Genomic DNA, 16,967 nt, shown 5'->3' with positions numbered 1-16,967 from the left:
CAGGGCTGCTCATCCAACTTTGGCATCCACCTGTCAGCCAACTCTTACTTGTGCTTCAAGTAGCTGTATCTTGGGCAGCAGTCATGTGCCAGAAAACCATCTTCTTGGATTGGGGGGGGGGGCTAAAACCAGAAGAAGATAGGCGAATTAGGGGATGTCTATCTCAAGCATGTGAGGATTTTCTCCAGTGGAATGGGTGGATGGAACAATTTGTTCCAACAGCCATGATGACGACTGATGCATTGTGAAGTGCTTAGAGCTTGGTCAGAGATGAAAAACAACCAAATCCATCCATTCATCCTGGCCATCAATGGCCCTGACTTTCGTCCTGCCATTGGGCTCCCGTGATTTTGGAAGAGAAAGTGAGGCTGATGACTTTGTGCAATTATGCCTCACTAAAATCCAAGTCATCCATGGGTCAAGATATTCCCATGATGTCATTGATCTGACCCTACAATACCTTTTGAGTATGTCGTAGGTATTCAGCACAAAGGTCAGCTTCTCTCCCTTTGGCTTCCTAGTTCTTCCAAGGACAGAATCTCAAAGGTGAATGAAGCCTAAAGAACATCAGCTAAGTCATCTACATGCAAGTGACTTACCAACTCTTTCTTCACCATCAAGACAGAGAGTTAAACATATTCAAAAATACTTCTAACAATACTGTTGTGGTAGCAATCAGCCCGGAAGAAAAAGTACCAATCACCTGACTGACCAAAATGTAATATATGAATATCATGAAATAACAAATCAAATTACTTTTTATTTACTTTCTATGTACTTATTTATGCTTATGTGTTTCTTCCTTTAGAATGCAACATCTTTGAGGATAGGGATTATTTCACTTTTGTCCTTGTATTCCCAGGGATATAGTGGACACTGTGATGAGTGAAAACCCAAGAGACAGAATTTCTGGGTAATTAATAACTAATTCCATAATTAGACTAGCTAATAATTAATTATTGATTGTCAGCGGTTCCTCCATTGTGATTCCAGAACAAGGTGACCCAAAAGTTGGGAGAAAATCATCTTTTATATAAAGTTCCTTCCCTTAGTCACTCCTAAAGAAATGGAGCCCTGGTCAGAGAGAGAGACAAACAGACAGAGACAGACAGAGATGGAGATAGAGATGGAAGTAGAGAGAGATGGAGAAAGAGAGAGAGATGGAAAGAGAGAGAGATAGAGAGAAATAGAGAAATGTTGCGAGAGAGAGAAATGAGAGAGAGAGAGAGAGAGAGAGAGAGAGAGAGAGAGAGAGAGAGAGAGAGAGAGAGAGAGAAGAAGAAGAAGAAGAAGAAGAAGAAGAAGAAGAAGAAGAAGAAGAAGAAGAAGAAGAAGAAGGAGGAGGAGGAGGAGGAGGAGGAGGAGGAGGAGGAGGAGGAGGAGGAGGAGGAGGAGGAGGAGGAGGAGGAGGAGGAGGAGGAGGAGGAGGAGGAGGAGGAGGAGGAAGGAGGGAGGGAAAGAGAAAGAAACCCATAAGAGCCAGAGAGTCTGACAGAGAGTTTTGCTTCCTGGCCCATCGTGTGTAGACCTGATCCAGCAGGACCTCCTTCTACAATTTCCAGCTATCTTCTCATGATAATGAACCCCTACTTGGGTCACCCCATTCCCCCCTAACTTTCCAATTCCTAAACCATAAATACATCAAGCCTGTTGTTCCTGGAAAGGGTGTGGGCCCCTGGAAAGCTGAACTCTACCAGGGCTCTGCTCACGTTCCCGGGACTTTCCAACCAAAATCCCCTGCCTTGGCCCCGACTCTCGTCTGTGAGTTGCTTCTCTGTTAGAAAGTGAGCTCTGTGAGGGCAGGCTCAGTCTGCAAGCTAATTCTGGTTCCCAGCACTCAGCATTAGGCTTAGTCCATCATAACTGCTTAATTGCCTTCATTTACTATTTACCTGATTCTGGTCCCACCCAGGTCTTGTTGCTTCAGCCCAGAAGAAGACGGAGTGCCTTTGGGTGCCCACTCCCATCCTGGCTATGAGCACAAAAGTGGTCTCCAGAAAAGGAGTGACTGTGAGCAAGTTCCAGACCCCAGACCAATAACAGCAATAAAATCTTCTGAGAAATAAAAAGAGAAGCAAAGAGATTGGGGGAGGGGAGAGTGACGCACAAGAGACCCAGAGTGACAGATGTGAGAAGAGACATGATAAGAGACAGGATCATGGAGATAGACAAAAGCTTTTTGAAATAAAATTTTAGAAGAGAAAGAGACAGTTGATAGAACTGGCAGAGGCAGAGGGTCATAGTTCACAACCCCCTGGACCAGGAGCCAGGAAATCAAGCGTCTGTCCTGGACTCTACTCTGATTTTTCTGGATGACCTTGCCTAAGCTTCTCTTGGGACTTTAGTTTTCCAGCAAATGAAAGCGCTAAATGTGATGTTGTTCCTGGTTCTGAACCTTTCTAGCCATGTGATCCTGACCTCTATGAGCCTCAGTTTCTTCAACTGTAAAATTGTGCCTCCTGGGGTCACTGTGACAATCAGAGAGTGGGATTTGTGAAAAATGACTTTCCACTGAGCAGTATGTAGACAGCAGCTATTATCAGTAGTATTGTTACATCACTCTCATGGTATTTTTAATTTTTTTCATGGTATTTTTAAAAGGGTATAAGGACAAGGGAATTAGTAGTTTGAGGGGAGAGAAAAAACATTTATATTATTACCAGACCCTGGACTAAACACTTTATAAATTTCATCTCATTTGATCTTCACAATGACCCTGAGAGGTTGATGCTGTTATCATTCACTTTTTATAACTGAAGAAACTGAGGCAAACAGAACCCTGGGGTCACACAACCACTGAGCTTTGGAGCTAAGATTTGAGCCAGGTCTTCCTGGCTCCAGGTCCAGTGCTCTGGCCACTAACTGCCACAAAGGCTGAGTGATTAGCACAAGAGTGACAAAACCTTGGTCAAACAACAAACTTCATGAAAATTTACGAGGACCAAATGGCTACTTGAGATAACAAAAAATTAAAACAAAGTCAAAAGATTGGAAAAATAGAAGAAAATATAAAGTATTTCATAGCAAAAACAACTGACCTGAAAAACAGACAAGGGGAAAAAAAAAAACAAGAATCTATTTGCGGGGCAGCTGGTGGCGCAGTGGATAGAGCACCAGCCCTGAATTCAGGAGGACCTGAGTTCAAATCTGATCTCAGACACTTCCTAGCTGTGTGACCCTGGGCAAGTCACTTAACCCCAGCCTCAGAAAAGAAAAAAACAAAAACAACAACAACAATAAAAAAAATAAATAAATAAAAAAGGATCTATTTGCTTCCACTTCACACTTCTCAGATTGGCTAAGATGAATGTTGGAGGGGATATGGGAAAACTGGGACACTAATACATTGCTGGTAGAGTTGTAAAATGATCTAGCCATTCTGGAGAGCAGTTTAGAACTATTCCCAAAGATCTATCAAACTGTGCATACCCTTTGATCCAGCAGTGTCTCTCCTGGTCTCCAAAGAGATCATAAAGGAGAGAGAGAGAGAGAGAGAGAGAGAGACCCATGTGTGCAAAAATTTTTGTAGCAGCTCTTGTTGTAGTGGCCAGAAACTGGAAACTGAGTGGATGCCCTTCGGTAGAAGAATTGCTGAATAAATTATGTATATGAATGTTATGGAATTTTATTTTTCTGTAAGAAATGACCAGCAGGATGATTTCAGAGAGGCCTAGAGAGACTTATATGAACTGATGCTGAGTGAAATGAGCAGAACCAGGAGATCATTGTACATGGCAACAACATTATGTGATGATCAATTCTGATGGACGTAGCTCTTTTCAACCAAGAGGTGATTAAGTCCAATTCCAATAGACTTGTGATGGAGAGAGCCATCTACACTCAGAGAGAGACTGTGGGAACTGAATGTGGATCATAACACAGTATTTTCATTTTTTTGTTGCTGTTTGCTTGCATTTTGTTTTCTTTCTCGTTTTTTTACTTTTTGATCTGATTTTTCTTGTGCTGTGTGATAAACATGGAAATATGTATAGAAGAATTGCACATGTTTAACATATATTGGATTACTTGCCATCTAGAGGAGGGAGTGGGGGAAGGGAGGGAGAAAAAAATCTGGAATACAAAGTTTTGCAAGAGTGAATGTTGAAAATTATCAATGCATATGTTTTGAAAATAAGAAGCTTTGGGGCAGCTAGGTGGCACAGTGGATAGAGCACCAGCCTGAACTCAGGAGGACCCGAGTTCAAATGTGGTCACAGACACTTAACACTTCCTAGCTATGTGACCCTGGGCAAGTCATTTAACCCCAGCTTCAGGGGAAAAAAAAAAGAAAAGAAAAGAAAAGAAAAAGCTTTTTTAAAAAATGAATCTGCTTACTTTAAGAACTATCTGAATACCATAACCAAAAAAAAGACCCTAGACATCTTATTTCAAAGTATCTTAAAGTAAAACTGGCCATATCTATAATAACCGAAGAGCAAAATGGAAGTAGAAATAATTCACTAGTCACCTATTAAAAGAAATCTTAAAATGAGAACTCCAAAGAACATGAATCAAAATCCAGAGCCTCCAAGTCAGACAAAATACTGCAAGCAGCTAGAAAGAAGTCAAGCACTGAGAACTCCAGTGAGGATCACACAGCATTTAGCAACCACCATTAAAAAGAAACAGAGAATTGGAATATAATAACCTGGAAGGCAAAGGCTGTGGGCTTAAGCAAAGAGTAACTGACCTAGAAAAACTGACTATAATGCTACAGGAGAAAGGGAGGGAGTGCAAGGAGAGAAGAAAAGATTAGAGCTTCAGAGAACTCTGAAGTCGGGTTCAGAGAGTAAAGGGAAATATAAAAAAGTCAACATGAATTAACAATAATAATTGCTCAAACAAGGATAAATGGCTTATACTCTAATATACGGAGATGATAAATGTATCATCTCTGATTCCTATCTTCATTGGAGTTCATACAGAGTCTAATTAGACATGGCCTGGAATTCATTCTCTTATGTCCTGATGATCTTAAGAAAAAAAATGGAAAGAGAGGGGGAAACGTAAACAGAGAAAGAAAGGGAGGTTAAGAAAATTATCTCACAACCAAAGGGTACAAGGGAAGACCTATACAAACTATAGACATCTATACAAAGAAAGTAGGGCAACTTAAACCTTACTCTCATTTGAACAAGTCTCTCTCTCTCTCTCTCTCTTTCTCTGTCTCTCTCTATTTTTCTCTCTGTCTCTGTCTCTTCTCTCTCTCTCTCTCTCTATTTGTCTCTGTCTTTCTCTCTGTCTCGCTCTCGTCTCTTCTTCTTCCTTCTCCTCCTCTGCTTTCTCATGCTTTTTCTCCCTTTCTCTCTCCTCCATCTATTGTTTTTGTCTCTCCCCATTTTCTCTAACCTCTTCCTCTCCTGTCTCCACCTCTCTCTCTCCCTTTTTCACACACTCACACATACACACACACACACACACACACACTCACACACACACACACACACACATATACATACAGTTTTATACAGAAATATATTTAATTCAACAAGGAAAGTGAAGATATAGAATAAGAGACAAGATAGACCAAAGGATTTGCCTTTTAAAAAACATATATATATATATATGAAATACTATTGTGTCATAAGAAGTAATGAAAGGGATAGATTCAAAGAAAGCTGGAAGAATGTGGATGATTTGTTCATATATATGTTTATATATACAGAGGGAGAAGGAGATAGACACAAAGAAAGGGGAAAGAGAGAGAGACCGAGACAGAGAAAAAAAAAAAAAGAGACAGAGAGAGACAGAGAAAGAGACAGAGACAGAGACAAAGAGGCAGACAGAGAGAGAGACAGAGAGAAAAAAGAGACAGAGAAAGAGAGAGACAGAGAGAGGAGATGGAGGGAAATATGGTAAAGACAAATAATGTTGAAAGAATTAGGAATTCTCACCAGCATGAAGACCAGCCATGATTCCAGAGAACTAATGATGCAACTACCTCCCTCCCCAAAGAGAAGCAAAGGACCCAGAGTTCAGAAAAGGGCAGATATTGTTTTGGAACTCGGCCAGGGTGGAAATCTGGCTTGATTCATTGATTTGTCTTCCTGTGTGTTTATAGCAGGGTTTGTTTTTCCTTCGTCTTCCAAAGTGCCTGCTGTGGGTGGGAAGGGGAGAAAGCTCCGAGGCTCTGTTTTATACCCGGAGGCTGGGCAGGGAGAAGCCTTTTTAAGCGAGGCTGGGCTGCCCGTGACACACTCCTGGCCTCAGCCTTGCCATGCTGCTGCTGCTCTTGCTGGGTCTGCTGCTCCTGGCTCTGGGCCTGCACCACAGGGGCCCACGGGGCCCTCGGGCCCGGCTGCCCCCCGGCCCCACCCCCCTCCCACTGCTTGGAAACCTGCTGCAGCTTGGCCCCTCCAGCTTGGACAAATGGCTCATCGAGGTAGGAGAGGGCACCGGGAAGGCGAGAGCTGGGGGGCAGTGAGGGGCACCTGGGGCTAGAGCCACCTGAAGGAAGCAGGAAAATGCCCAGTCGGGGGAGCAGAGGCAGACACTGAAAGGGAGAAGGGGAGAGAGACTCAGGGGCTCCTAGAAGTCGGGACTGGCACACCTAGATGGAAGGGGGCAGGAAGTGGGAAGTCGAGGAATTGGAGGAGGGGGAGGTAGCCACAGTCATCTGGGTGGGACGGTCGGGGACAGGCTGATGGGGAGGCCAGGCCCGGGCAGGGAGCCTGGGACACCCCGGGGCCAGGATGCCTCGCTCCTGGGCTCCTGAAGGGAAAGGTGAAGGGCCCAGAAACAGCCTGAGGAGCCTGGAGTCCCCAGCGCGGGGCATCGGGAGCCTGGGCAGCCGGGTGATGCCATAGTGCTCAGAGGCTGGGACCCGAATCAGGAAGCTTCCCCCTCTGGGCTTCCATGGGGCTGTGAGACCTGTGAGGCTCTGCATCCTGCCTGCCTCAGTTTCCTCATCTGTAAAATGAGCTGGAGAGGAAAGTGTGAGCCCCCCAGTCTCCCCACCAAGAGAACCCCACCCGTGGGGATGAGCCCCAGAAGCACAGGGGCCACTCAGGCATCAGCTGCCTCTCTCGCCCCCGCAGCTGAGCCGGCGCTTCGGACCCGTGTTCACGGTGCACTTGGGCCCGCAGCCGTGCGTGGTGCTGAGCGGGGCCAGCGCTCTCCGGGAGGCTCTGCTGCTGCAGGCGGAGGCCTTTGCGGGCCGCGGGGGCATGGCTTCTCTGGACCGCTGCACCCGAGGCAAAGGTGAGGGGGACGTCGGGAGGCCGTGAGGGCCGGGGCCGGCCTTGTGACCACAGCTGACCCCTGCCCTCTCTGCGCCCCCCACAAAGCACTGGCCCCTTGGATCCTCAGGTCTCCAGCTGCCTCGGCCCTCCTGGCCTCCACGCTTCTGGTGTCCAGCTGCCCCCTCCAACTTTTCCTGTCTGCTCGGCCTCCATCACTGTCTCCCTGGGCAGCCTCTACTCACCCCCCAGACCTTTGCCCTCCGAGGCTCGCCCCCCCCCTTGCTCCTGCCCTCCCCTTCTCTCTGTACCCCCACATGTCTCCTTAGCCCCCGTCCTGCTCTCTGTCTCACGTCTCCCCATCTCTCGCTCCCTCTTTCCCTCCTGCAGGAATCGTGTTCTCCAATGGCCCCCGCTGGCACAGCCTCCGAACCTTCACCGTGGGATCCCTGAAAGCCCTGGGGGTGGGGACCCGGAGCATCGCTGAGCGCATCCAGGAGGAGGCAGCCGTCCTGGTCCGGGAGCTCAGCCTCCACGGAGGTTCGGACTGAGACCCAGGGGCAGAGACGGAAAGGGAAGGGGGGAGGGGGGCAGAAGGGCAGACCCTATTCCTAGGACAGAGACCACAGTGATGGAAGGGACAAAGGGACTGAGAAATGGACAGACACACGCGGGGATGAGACAGAAGGAACTTCAGGGGACCTGAGCCACAGGGAGGTCAAGGCTCAGTGTGGGAGCGGGTGGGCCGTGGCCCCAGACAGAGCTGACGGCCCCCATTGCCCCCCAGGAGCCCCGTTTAACCCCCTCTACCACATTCGCAATGCTGTGGCCAACGTCATCTGCTCCGTGGTCTTTGGGGAGCGATATGCCCACGACGACCCAGAATTCCGGGTCCTGCTGAACCTGCTGAATGACAACTTCCGGATCATGAGTTCCCAGTGGGGCCAGGTGAGCCAGAGCTCGGGGCCGGGACAGCCAGGGCTTGGGGGCCGGGACAGCCAGGGCTTGGGGCCGGGACAGCCAGGGCTTGGGGCCGGGACAGCCAGGGCTTGGGGCCGGGACAGCCAGGGCTCAGGACCCGGTGTCAAGGCTGGGGCCGAGACAGTCAAGGCCGGGCCGGGACAGCCAGGGCTTGGGGGCTGGGACAGCCAGGGCTCGGGCCCTGCCATCCCCAGCTCCAGCTTCTGAGAACCCAAGAAGTCCATGTGGGGCTCTCCCCAGGAGACCTTAGCTAGGGGGGCAGTGGGAGGAGGAGGGGGTGGGTGCAGGGGAATAATCCAAGGGTCAAGACATCCTGGGGAGCCTTGCAACTTACTAGGGGACAACAAAGAGGAGGACCTGAAGTTTCAAGAGAATGCCCGGGGTCAGGCCACTAGTATCTGACGTGAGATTCGAATCCAAATCTCCCTGATTCCCAGTCCAGAACCCAGTGAAATGATTCTGCCACATTGTTCAATAAGGGTGGGAGGAGGGGCTCCCATGGAAGCTGGTGCAATGACCCCTAAACACACACACACACACACACACACTCTCACACACTCTCACACACTCAAACTCATCCTCTTGCTTCGTCTCCCCTTGCCCAGATGTACAACATGTTCCCCTCCTTCCTGGACTGGCTCCCCGGGCCCCACCACCGCATCTTCAGTAACTTCAAGAAGTTACAGGCTTTCATTTCTGAGGAGATCAAGAAACACGAGGAGAGCAGACAGCCCGAAGAACCCCGAAACTTCATTGACTTCTTCCTGGGCCAGATGGAGAAGGTTTGGTCCCTTCCCCCATCCTCCCTGCCCTCACCCCTAAACCCCCAACAAAAAATGTAAAAAAGCCCAGCTCCTTCACCCAGTGGTTCCTTCTCCCCCGAGCTGCAGCCCCTTCTCCCTCCTTAGGAGAAGCAGGACCCCAGGAGTCACTTCTACAAGGAGACCCTGGTGATGACGACCCACAACCTCTTCTTTGGTGGCACTGAGACCACGAGCACCACCATCCATTATGGACTCCTGATCCTCCTCAAGTACCCCAGCGTGGCAGGTACGGGACCTTGTGTGTGACTCCCCATTGCCAGCCCTCCCCCAGGAAAGGGAAGGGGATGGATCTGGAGGCTCTCCAGGGGTCCTGCCCAGTCTCAGTGCTGTGAGCCAGGAGACCGTGGGAGCAGGAGAAAGCCCTTTCTCAGAGAAGATCTAGAAAGAGATATAGTCACTTCTATAGGGCAAGACTCTCCCCATACCAAAGTCTGAGACCACCCATCCTACACCCCCACAGACTCCCAAACCCCATGGTCTCATTCTTACATTTGTATATTGCCCGGGGGCACCCCCTCACCCACACAGGGAGCCCCTAGACTAGGTTTTCCCAGGCTCCAGGTGCTTTATGGGTCTGTATCCATTAAAACCTTAGCTCAGGAGCCCCCATCAGTGGGTTCCCATTTACTAGACAGACAGAAGATACAATTATTTCATAAGAGACATTTAAATGAAATCATGTAGTAAGAAAAGTAGCAATGAAGCACTTTCTCTTCCTGCTGGGCACATTACTCTGAAACCAGATGTCTCATGAGCAGAAAACGTGAAGGGACTTGGGAGATAAGTGTAGCCAGGGAAGGGCTGGCCAGCTCACCCACGCGGAAGGTCACTCCTGACACTAGAGGGCTGCTGGTGGCTCTGGTAGTGCTCCGGCCTGGCCCTGTGGGGGGCAGTCTCTGTCCAACGTGTGACCTTGGTTAGTCATTTAGTTGTTTCTGGGCGTTGCTGCCTGATGGTTTTGAAGGAATAATTTCCAGCATTACAGCTCATGCAGGTGGCTTAGGGGATGGAGGCCGGGTCAGAGGGCAAAATTGACCTCGGCTACTCTATGGGCAAATCACTTAACCTCTTCCTCCAATGGGGATTATAGTAGTACCTTCCTCCTGTTGAATACAAATGAGTTAATAATTGTAAAGCACTTAACACAGTGCCTGTCACAGAATAAGGGCCATGGGAATGTTTAACCTTTTCCCATTTCCCTTTCTCCCATTGCTTCCCTGGTCCACAGCTGCTAATAATTACTCAGGCAACCCGTGAGGGACAAAATCTATGAGATTGTGGAGCTGTTGTCTGCTTCTAACTGGAGTCTCCAGATGCACTGCTGACTTTTCAGTAGAGGAGTAGAAATTAGCACTACTGTTTTTCCTGCTAAAAAATAAACAAACTAAAAAAATAAACAAGCATATAATCACGTAAAGGAAAGTCCGTCGTTGGACATATGCACAATATAAGCTTTTAAGTCCATTATTTCTTTGTCAGGAAGTGGGTCACAGGCATGATCTTTGGTGCTCTGCATTATAGCTGGTCATTGTGTGGATCAGAGTTCTATAATCTTTCAAAATGATTTTTTGTCATATTTATTACTACATAGATTGTTCTCTTGGCTCTTTTCATGTTACCTTGCCACAGTTCATAGAACTTATTTATATGCATATGGATCAGACTTTGGAGCTTCTCTCTATACAAAAGGAGGGGGTTGGAATTGGGGGTTCCTCCAGTTCTAAATTCCATGCCAGACCTAATGGTGGGAAGAGAGACCACAGGAGGCCTGGGGCCCTGAGGCCTTCCTTCCTCCTCCCCTCTTCACTTTCCCAGAGAAGATGCAGGAGGAGATTGACAGCGTGGTGGGTCGGGAACGGCCCCCCTGCCTGGAAGACAGAGACCATCTGCCCTACACCAATGCTGTCATCCACGAGATCCAACGTTTCATCAGCGTGGTACCGATGGGTCTTCCCCATGTTCTCACCCAGGACACCCACTTCCGGGGTCACTTCCTACTCAAGGTGCCCAGCTCAGTCATGTGCTCTGGCTTGGGAGGGAGGAGGGCTCGGAGCTGGGCTGGCACCGTGGTGGAGTCAGACGTCCCAGAATCCCAGACCCATCCCCATGCTGATAGTCTGTAATCAGTTTTCTGAGGGAAGGAAGGAAGCTGTGAGCTCTGACTCCACAGTCACCCCGGCTCCACCCACTGAATGGGATAATCCTCCTGTCCCTGATGCCCCAAACCAGCCTGGATCTGCCAGGGCTTACGCTTTCTGTGCCCTCCCCACAGGGCACCACCATCATTCCACTGCTGATCTCGGCGCACCGGGACCCGGCCCACTTCAAGGACCCAGAGAACTTCAACCCCAACAACTTCCTGGATGACGAGGGTGGCTTCCAGAACAACGAAGCCTTCATGCCGTTTGCTCTAGGTTGGAACAGGGGTTGGGATGAGTGATGGTGGCCGTAGTGGGGGGAAGCTGTAACGTGGCGGGGGGAGCTGTAGTGGGGGGAGCTGTAGTGTGGCGGGGGGAGCTGTAGTGGGGGGAGCTGTAGTGGGGGGAGCTGTAGCCCCCAGCTTTCATTGGGCAGTTTGGTGTCAGTTATACAAAAGAGCATCTTTTTACACAAAGGAAGCAAGAAGAACCTGAAGGAGCCAAAGAGATTAGAATATGTCAGTGAGACACAGGGCCTGGCTCATACTAGGTATCTAAACAACACTTATTGGCTGACAGCTCAAGCCAAGAAAAGGCTGCCCTGATTGAATCCAGGGGGAAACTCCCCCGAGGCCTTCTGGAGCCAAGTGGGAAACCAGGGACCGGGTGGGCGGCTGCTTTCACGATTGGCTGTAGCTCCCAAAGTCCGTCTCTCTCCTCCTGTCTGCAGCTGGTGTCCAGCTCCTAAGATCTGAGGGGGAGTGGGGTTTGAGTTCTGTCTCCCTTTCAAGCTTCTTGAACCAGTCCTCCCCCTGGCACAGGCACAGGCCACTGCGTCAGCTTTCTCCCTCAGTTAGGAGGGACTCATGCAAAGCCTGGGGGGGACCCCGGCTGCAGACATTCAGGATGGCCCCCTGCCTTGGGCTGATGAAGTGCACCCACAAAGGGAAGTGATCTGTCCTTCTGCATAGAGTTGGCAGGTGGCAGACAAGACAGAGAGAAGGGTCCAAAGGGGATCTGGGGAACGAGCGGGGCATACGGTAGGGAGGGAGTCCAAGGAAGGGCAGGCAGGCGGGTCACTGACAGATGCCACCTGGTGCCCACAGGAAAGCGCATCTGTCTCGGGGCAGGCCTGGCGCGCATGGAAATCTTCCTCTTCCTCACCACCATCCTGCAGCGTTTCACCCTCCACCCTGTCAAGAGGCCTGAGGAGATTGACCTCTCTCCCAAGTCCACAGGCCTGGGCAACGTGTCCCCACCCTATGAGCTCTACCTGAAGATCCGCTGAGCCCCTGCCAGAGGGGACGTGTCACACACAACCGCCCCCCCCAGCTCCTGGGTCCTTCGGCCAATAAAACCCCAGAATCTGAGCAAAGAGCTTGTTACTCATGGAGGCTGGGGAGAGGGGAGGGGGGGGAGGGAATGGCCATGGAGAGAATGCACAATTCTGAGCAGGCTTGGGCAGCACCCACTGCACTCCCTCCCACACCTGGGTCTCCTAAAGAAATGAGCCCTGGTGCTTCCTCCTGGGCCATCCCCATTCCAGAGCCAAATCCCAGGAGCCCCCACTGATGGGCTTCCTTTACTAGTCATCCACAGAATACAATTAGCTCAAAGCAAAGGCATGTACTATAGCACGGGGAGCAAAGGAGCAAAAGCACATTCCCCATAAACTGGGGGATCCTCTCTCCCAAACACGCCATCAGCAGAAGGAGCAGACACGGGCAGGGATAACGGGTGAGAACACATTTGGAGGGAACATCTGGAGGAAACATCTGGAGGGAACATCTGGGGCAGCTGTGGAGAGACATACACCTGGGGACCACAGGGACACAGTTAGCCAGGCTGCACACCCTCCCCTGCTAAGGGAATAATGGCATCTTCTATCAGTGCCATCCCACTGCTTCTGTGCTCCCTTCTGTGCTTCCCAGCGGCCATACCCACACATGGAGGCTCTGCCATAGGTTTTTCTGGACCCCAGAACTCTGTTAGCGCTTTTCAAGGGAAAGACAACCCAGCCCTGAGACTAGGGAAGGCCGATTTCCCTCCTTGAGCAAGAGCTCTCTCACTGCCAGGTCCTGGCCCTGGAAGCCAAGTTCCTTTGGAACACAGAGCAGCCCAGACAGTGAAGAAGACTTCCTGGGTATTTAATCTGTCCCTGAACAGGCTTCTTCCTGCTGACCCAAATCCAGGTCCCTTCCCAGGTCTCTCTCTGACTCTGGTTTGGAAACTTTCCTTTGCCTCCAATCAGTCCCTGATTCTCAGTCCCTCCGAGCCCATGGCAGGGGCGCCGCCTTCCAACAAACATCAAACATGGTTCCGAGGTTACGTGACTCTCCCGTCCCCACCTCCAACACCCCCGACTTCCAGCCTCTGCCCTTGACTTTCCCATGCAGATGTAACTAAAACCCCCCTGGCTTTGAGCTGCTTTTCATTTCTCTCCAGAGAGGACACAAGTTGGAGCCCAAAGGTCCTTTTCCCGCCTCCACCCCCAAGCTCCAGAGGAGGCCTGGTCCAAAGCACCCCAGAGCCCAAGGGCGTGGAAGGGGTCCCCTCCCAGCCCAATTTAGGGCAGCAGGACCACCCTCTCCTGGCCAGATGGAGGCCCTAAAGCAGCCCAGCTTGTGAAGACTCCAGTCTAACAAAAGTAACTGTTGTCAGACCAAGGGAGCACTGAAGGGCCCTCTCAGCTCTGGCCTTGGGAATGAGGGATGATGAGGTTCAGTCCTGGGGGAGCCTGTTGTGCATGAGGCATTTTTCAGCCATGTCCAATTCTCCAAAACCCCATCTGGGGTTTTCTTGGCAGAGAGACTGCAGTGATTGGCCATTTCCTTCTCCAGCCCACCTTACAGATAACTGAGGCAAACTGGGTAAAATGACTTTCCTAAGGTCACATGCCCAGTAAGGCTCTGAGACTAAGGTCCTCCTTAGAATCTGGGCCACCTCGCTGCCCTGGGGGAGCCTGCCCACCTACAGAAAAGGGGATTTCCCTCTTTCGTCTCACACTCTGCATCCCTTGCCTATTCCCTTGCCTCACGGGAAATTATTTAAAGCTTAAGTTTTATCTCATGTCTGGGATCTTTACAAAACAGGAGTGGAAACGTACCCAGAGTGCAGTTATACATCAGCTATTATTTCCTCCACACATTAACGAAGACTTAAAATGTCACACAGTAACCACGTTTATATCCTTCTAGAGCTGATATTTATCTAGAAGTGCTGTGAAAGTGCTGAATAATCATTTTATCTTTCATGTCATCTCTCCTATCGAAGTCAGTCTGGCTGGGGAAGACCCTCAGGGTTTCTGGCCAGAAGAGAAGCAATTATCATTTACATTCACTCCGAACCAATCAGGATCCAAATAATGACCAAGGGAGGCTTGACTTGGGGTCTATTGCTGGCCAGTCTATGAGAGCCAGAGTGATCTGGGGTTAAGAGAAATCTAGCTGTTAAATCCCAAGATATCTTGCAGCTGGGGGTATGACAAGGGGAGGAGAGGCGTATGTTGTCAATTGGCCAAGTCCCACTTGGGTCCCCAGTGGGGCGGCTCCCACTCACAAAGGTTATTACTTGTCTTTTATTCTCAGAAAGGACCGAGACATCAGGGAGGAGATGCCATGACATGGAAATGAATTGGATTTCAGCCAGGGAGGCTGGGCGGGGTCACCAGCCTCCTTTTCTTTTCCAGAGTCATCTGGGTCCAACAGCATAGACAGAGGTCAGGAATGACTGGAGATGGCCCTGGATGTAATGGGAGAACGTGGCCTTTCTAAGCTAAGGCCCTGACCGAGTCTCCTTTTGGCTGAGGCTGCACCCACTCGGTGATGAAGGCTAGGTAAGAAATGGTGCAGAGAATGACCTCTTTCACCCTGTCCAAAAAAATCCATCTGGGAGGGGAAGTTCTGGCCATGGTTCTGGAGGAGAAAGTTAGTCCCTCTGGTGACTCCGCCCTGCCTCCCTGGCTGAAATCCAGTTCCAATGCATGTCATGGCATCTCCGTCCTGATGTCTCGGTCCTTTCTGAGAATGAAGGACTAATAACAACTTTTGTGAGTGGGAGCCGCCCCACTGGGAACCCAAGTGGGACTGGCCAGTTTACAACATACGCCTCCCCTTCCCTTATCATACTCTCACCTGCAAGATACCTTGGGATTTAACAGCTAGATTTCTCTCTTAAGGTCCATGCCTTAACCCCAGATCACTCTGGCTCTCCTAGACTGGCCAGCAATAGACCCCAAGTCAAGCCATCCTTGGTCATTGCTTGGGCCCTGATTGGTTCAGAGTGAATGTAAATGATAATTGCTTCTGTTCTGGCCAGAAACACTGAGGGTCTTCCCCAGCCAGACTGACTTCGATAGGAGAGATGACCTGAAAGATAAAATGATTATTCAGCGCTTTCACAGCACTTCTAGATAAATATCAGCTCTAGAAAAGAAACATGGAAGAGCCAATATCAAAGATCAATCTTAAGGAGTTTAACCCGGACAAATTGCTTATGTTTTTTCCATGGAAATGTATACCCTATGTTTAATGTTTGCTTCAGCAGTTGGGCAGCTCAAAAGAAAGATCAGGGCAGAGTTAAGTATTATCTGACTCAAAAACAAAACTACCTAGGAAAAGATAACAAGTAATCATGTCATACAAATGAGTTGCAGAGAAAGAACAGACACCGAGGCATCAGAGCGGGGAGGAGGACTCATAGTTCTGAAAACCTGCTCACATTGAGAATGGGTTAAATAGACAACACTACATATAGACCATGAAGGGTATAGCACCTTCAAAAATCTATAAAGAAATCAAGGGGGAGAAATGAACAGATGGGGAAACCAAAGAACAGGGGAAGAAGAAAAACATGGGTTTCATGGGAAGGGAGAAGTTAAGTAACAGCAAGGCAAGTAGCAGAATTAAACATTTCAGAAAATTCTTGATTAGGTTTTTTTGGTAATCTGACATTTAGGATAGAAACCTACATACTAATTTTCTAATAAATGTTACCATGTCAGATCCTTATAATCGCTAACTACATTGAATAAAATAGTAAGACAAGCCAGAAGAAATAATACTAAGAAATCACAGTTTTAATTTTTTTTTCAATTTTCTGAAACATGTACCCAGTATTCAAAATATATAACAATAAATTACCAGTTCAAGAAAGGATATATAATAGTAGAAGAAATTATATTCATGAGCGTTCACATTTTATTTGCTTCCTTATAGGTGGTTCTTTTCTTCTCAGTGGACTTTTTTTGTTTTGTTCTTTTTTTCCCTCCTTTCTTCTCCTCTACTTCCCTCAAGCAGGCCATACTTAATCACAGATATATTTATATATACTTACATGGATTTATATATTTATTTATTTACATTTTTGTTGTGTGCATATATATACATATATATGCACACAACAAAAATGTAAATAAATAAATATATAAATAAATAAATGTATATATATATACAGATACATAAATATATATATATATATACACATATACATTTACCACCACATATACATATATCTATATACACATATACATAGAGCATGCACATCTACATATACTCAAACATATATACATACATTTGCCCATATGTAAACAATTGAAAAATTGAAAATGTACTGTAAATTATATGTGAATACTATTCATTTCTAAGTCAGATCATGTTATATCTGAATTTTTAAAGACTATTTGGCTATTACTTATAAAAATTGTGAAATTGTTCATTGTTATTTGGGGTGATTGTCATAATATTGGAACCTAAAATTGATAATTACTATGTGTGGGAAAAAAAGCCCATGGTAACTCTAAGGGTAGAAAAAGAAGAATTGAACTTATGTTCTGCTCTGGGGCCCCT

At 48.3% G+C, this 16,967-nt stretch overlaps 1 protein-coding gene across 1 annotated transcript; it reads left to right on the top strand.

Annotated features, from left to right (window-relative positions):
* Window positions 1–6,121: 6,121 nt before the first annotated feature.
* LOC141560010 (cytochrome P450 2F3-like) lies at window positions 6,122–12,496 on the top strand. The gene is made up of 9 exons (XM_074297647.1): window positions 6,122–6,382; window positions 7,038–7,200; window positions 7,569–7,718; window positions 7,966–8,126; window positions 8,765–8,941; window positions 9,068–9,209; window positions 10,799–10,986; window positions 11,256–11,397; window positions 12,228–12,496. Exons 1-9 carry the CDS (start codon window positions 6,218–6,220, stop codon window positions 12,407–12,409), a joined length of 1,470 nt encoding a protein of 489 aa, XP_074153748.1. The 5' UTR covers window positions 6,122–6,217; the 3' UTR covers window positions 12,410–12,496.
* The last annotated feature ends 4,471 nt before the right edge of the window (window positions 12,497–16,967 follow it).

This window comes from Sminthopsis crassicaudata, chromosome 3 (assembly GCF_048593235.1).
Source record: "Sminthopsis crassicaudata isolate SCR6 chromosome 3, ASM4859323v1, whole genome shotgun sequence".
Lineage (NCBI taxonomy): Eukaryota > Metazoa > Chordata > Mammalia > Dasyuromorphia > Dasyuridae > Sminthopsis > Sminthopsis crassicaudata.
This window is presented reverse-complemented; position numbering and strand designations above follow the sequence as displayed.

Excerpts from the sequence above, each read along its gene's own strand:
- LOC141560010 (XM_074297647.1), top strand. The coding sequence starts at position 6,218 with ATGCTGCTGCTGCTCTTGCTGGGTCTGCTGCTCCTGGCTCTGGGCCTG. Across the intron at positions 7,719-7,965 it reads GGAGCTCAGCCTCCACGGAG|GAGCCCCGTTTAACCCCCTC; the intron begins GTTCGGACTGAG and ends ATTGCCCCCCAG. Across the intron at positions 8,942-9,067 it reads TCCTGGGCCAGATGGAGAAG|GAGAAGCAGGACCCCAGGAG; the intron begins GTTTGGTCCCTT and ends CTCCCTCCTTAG.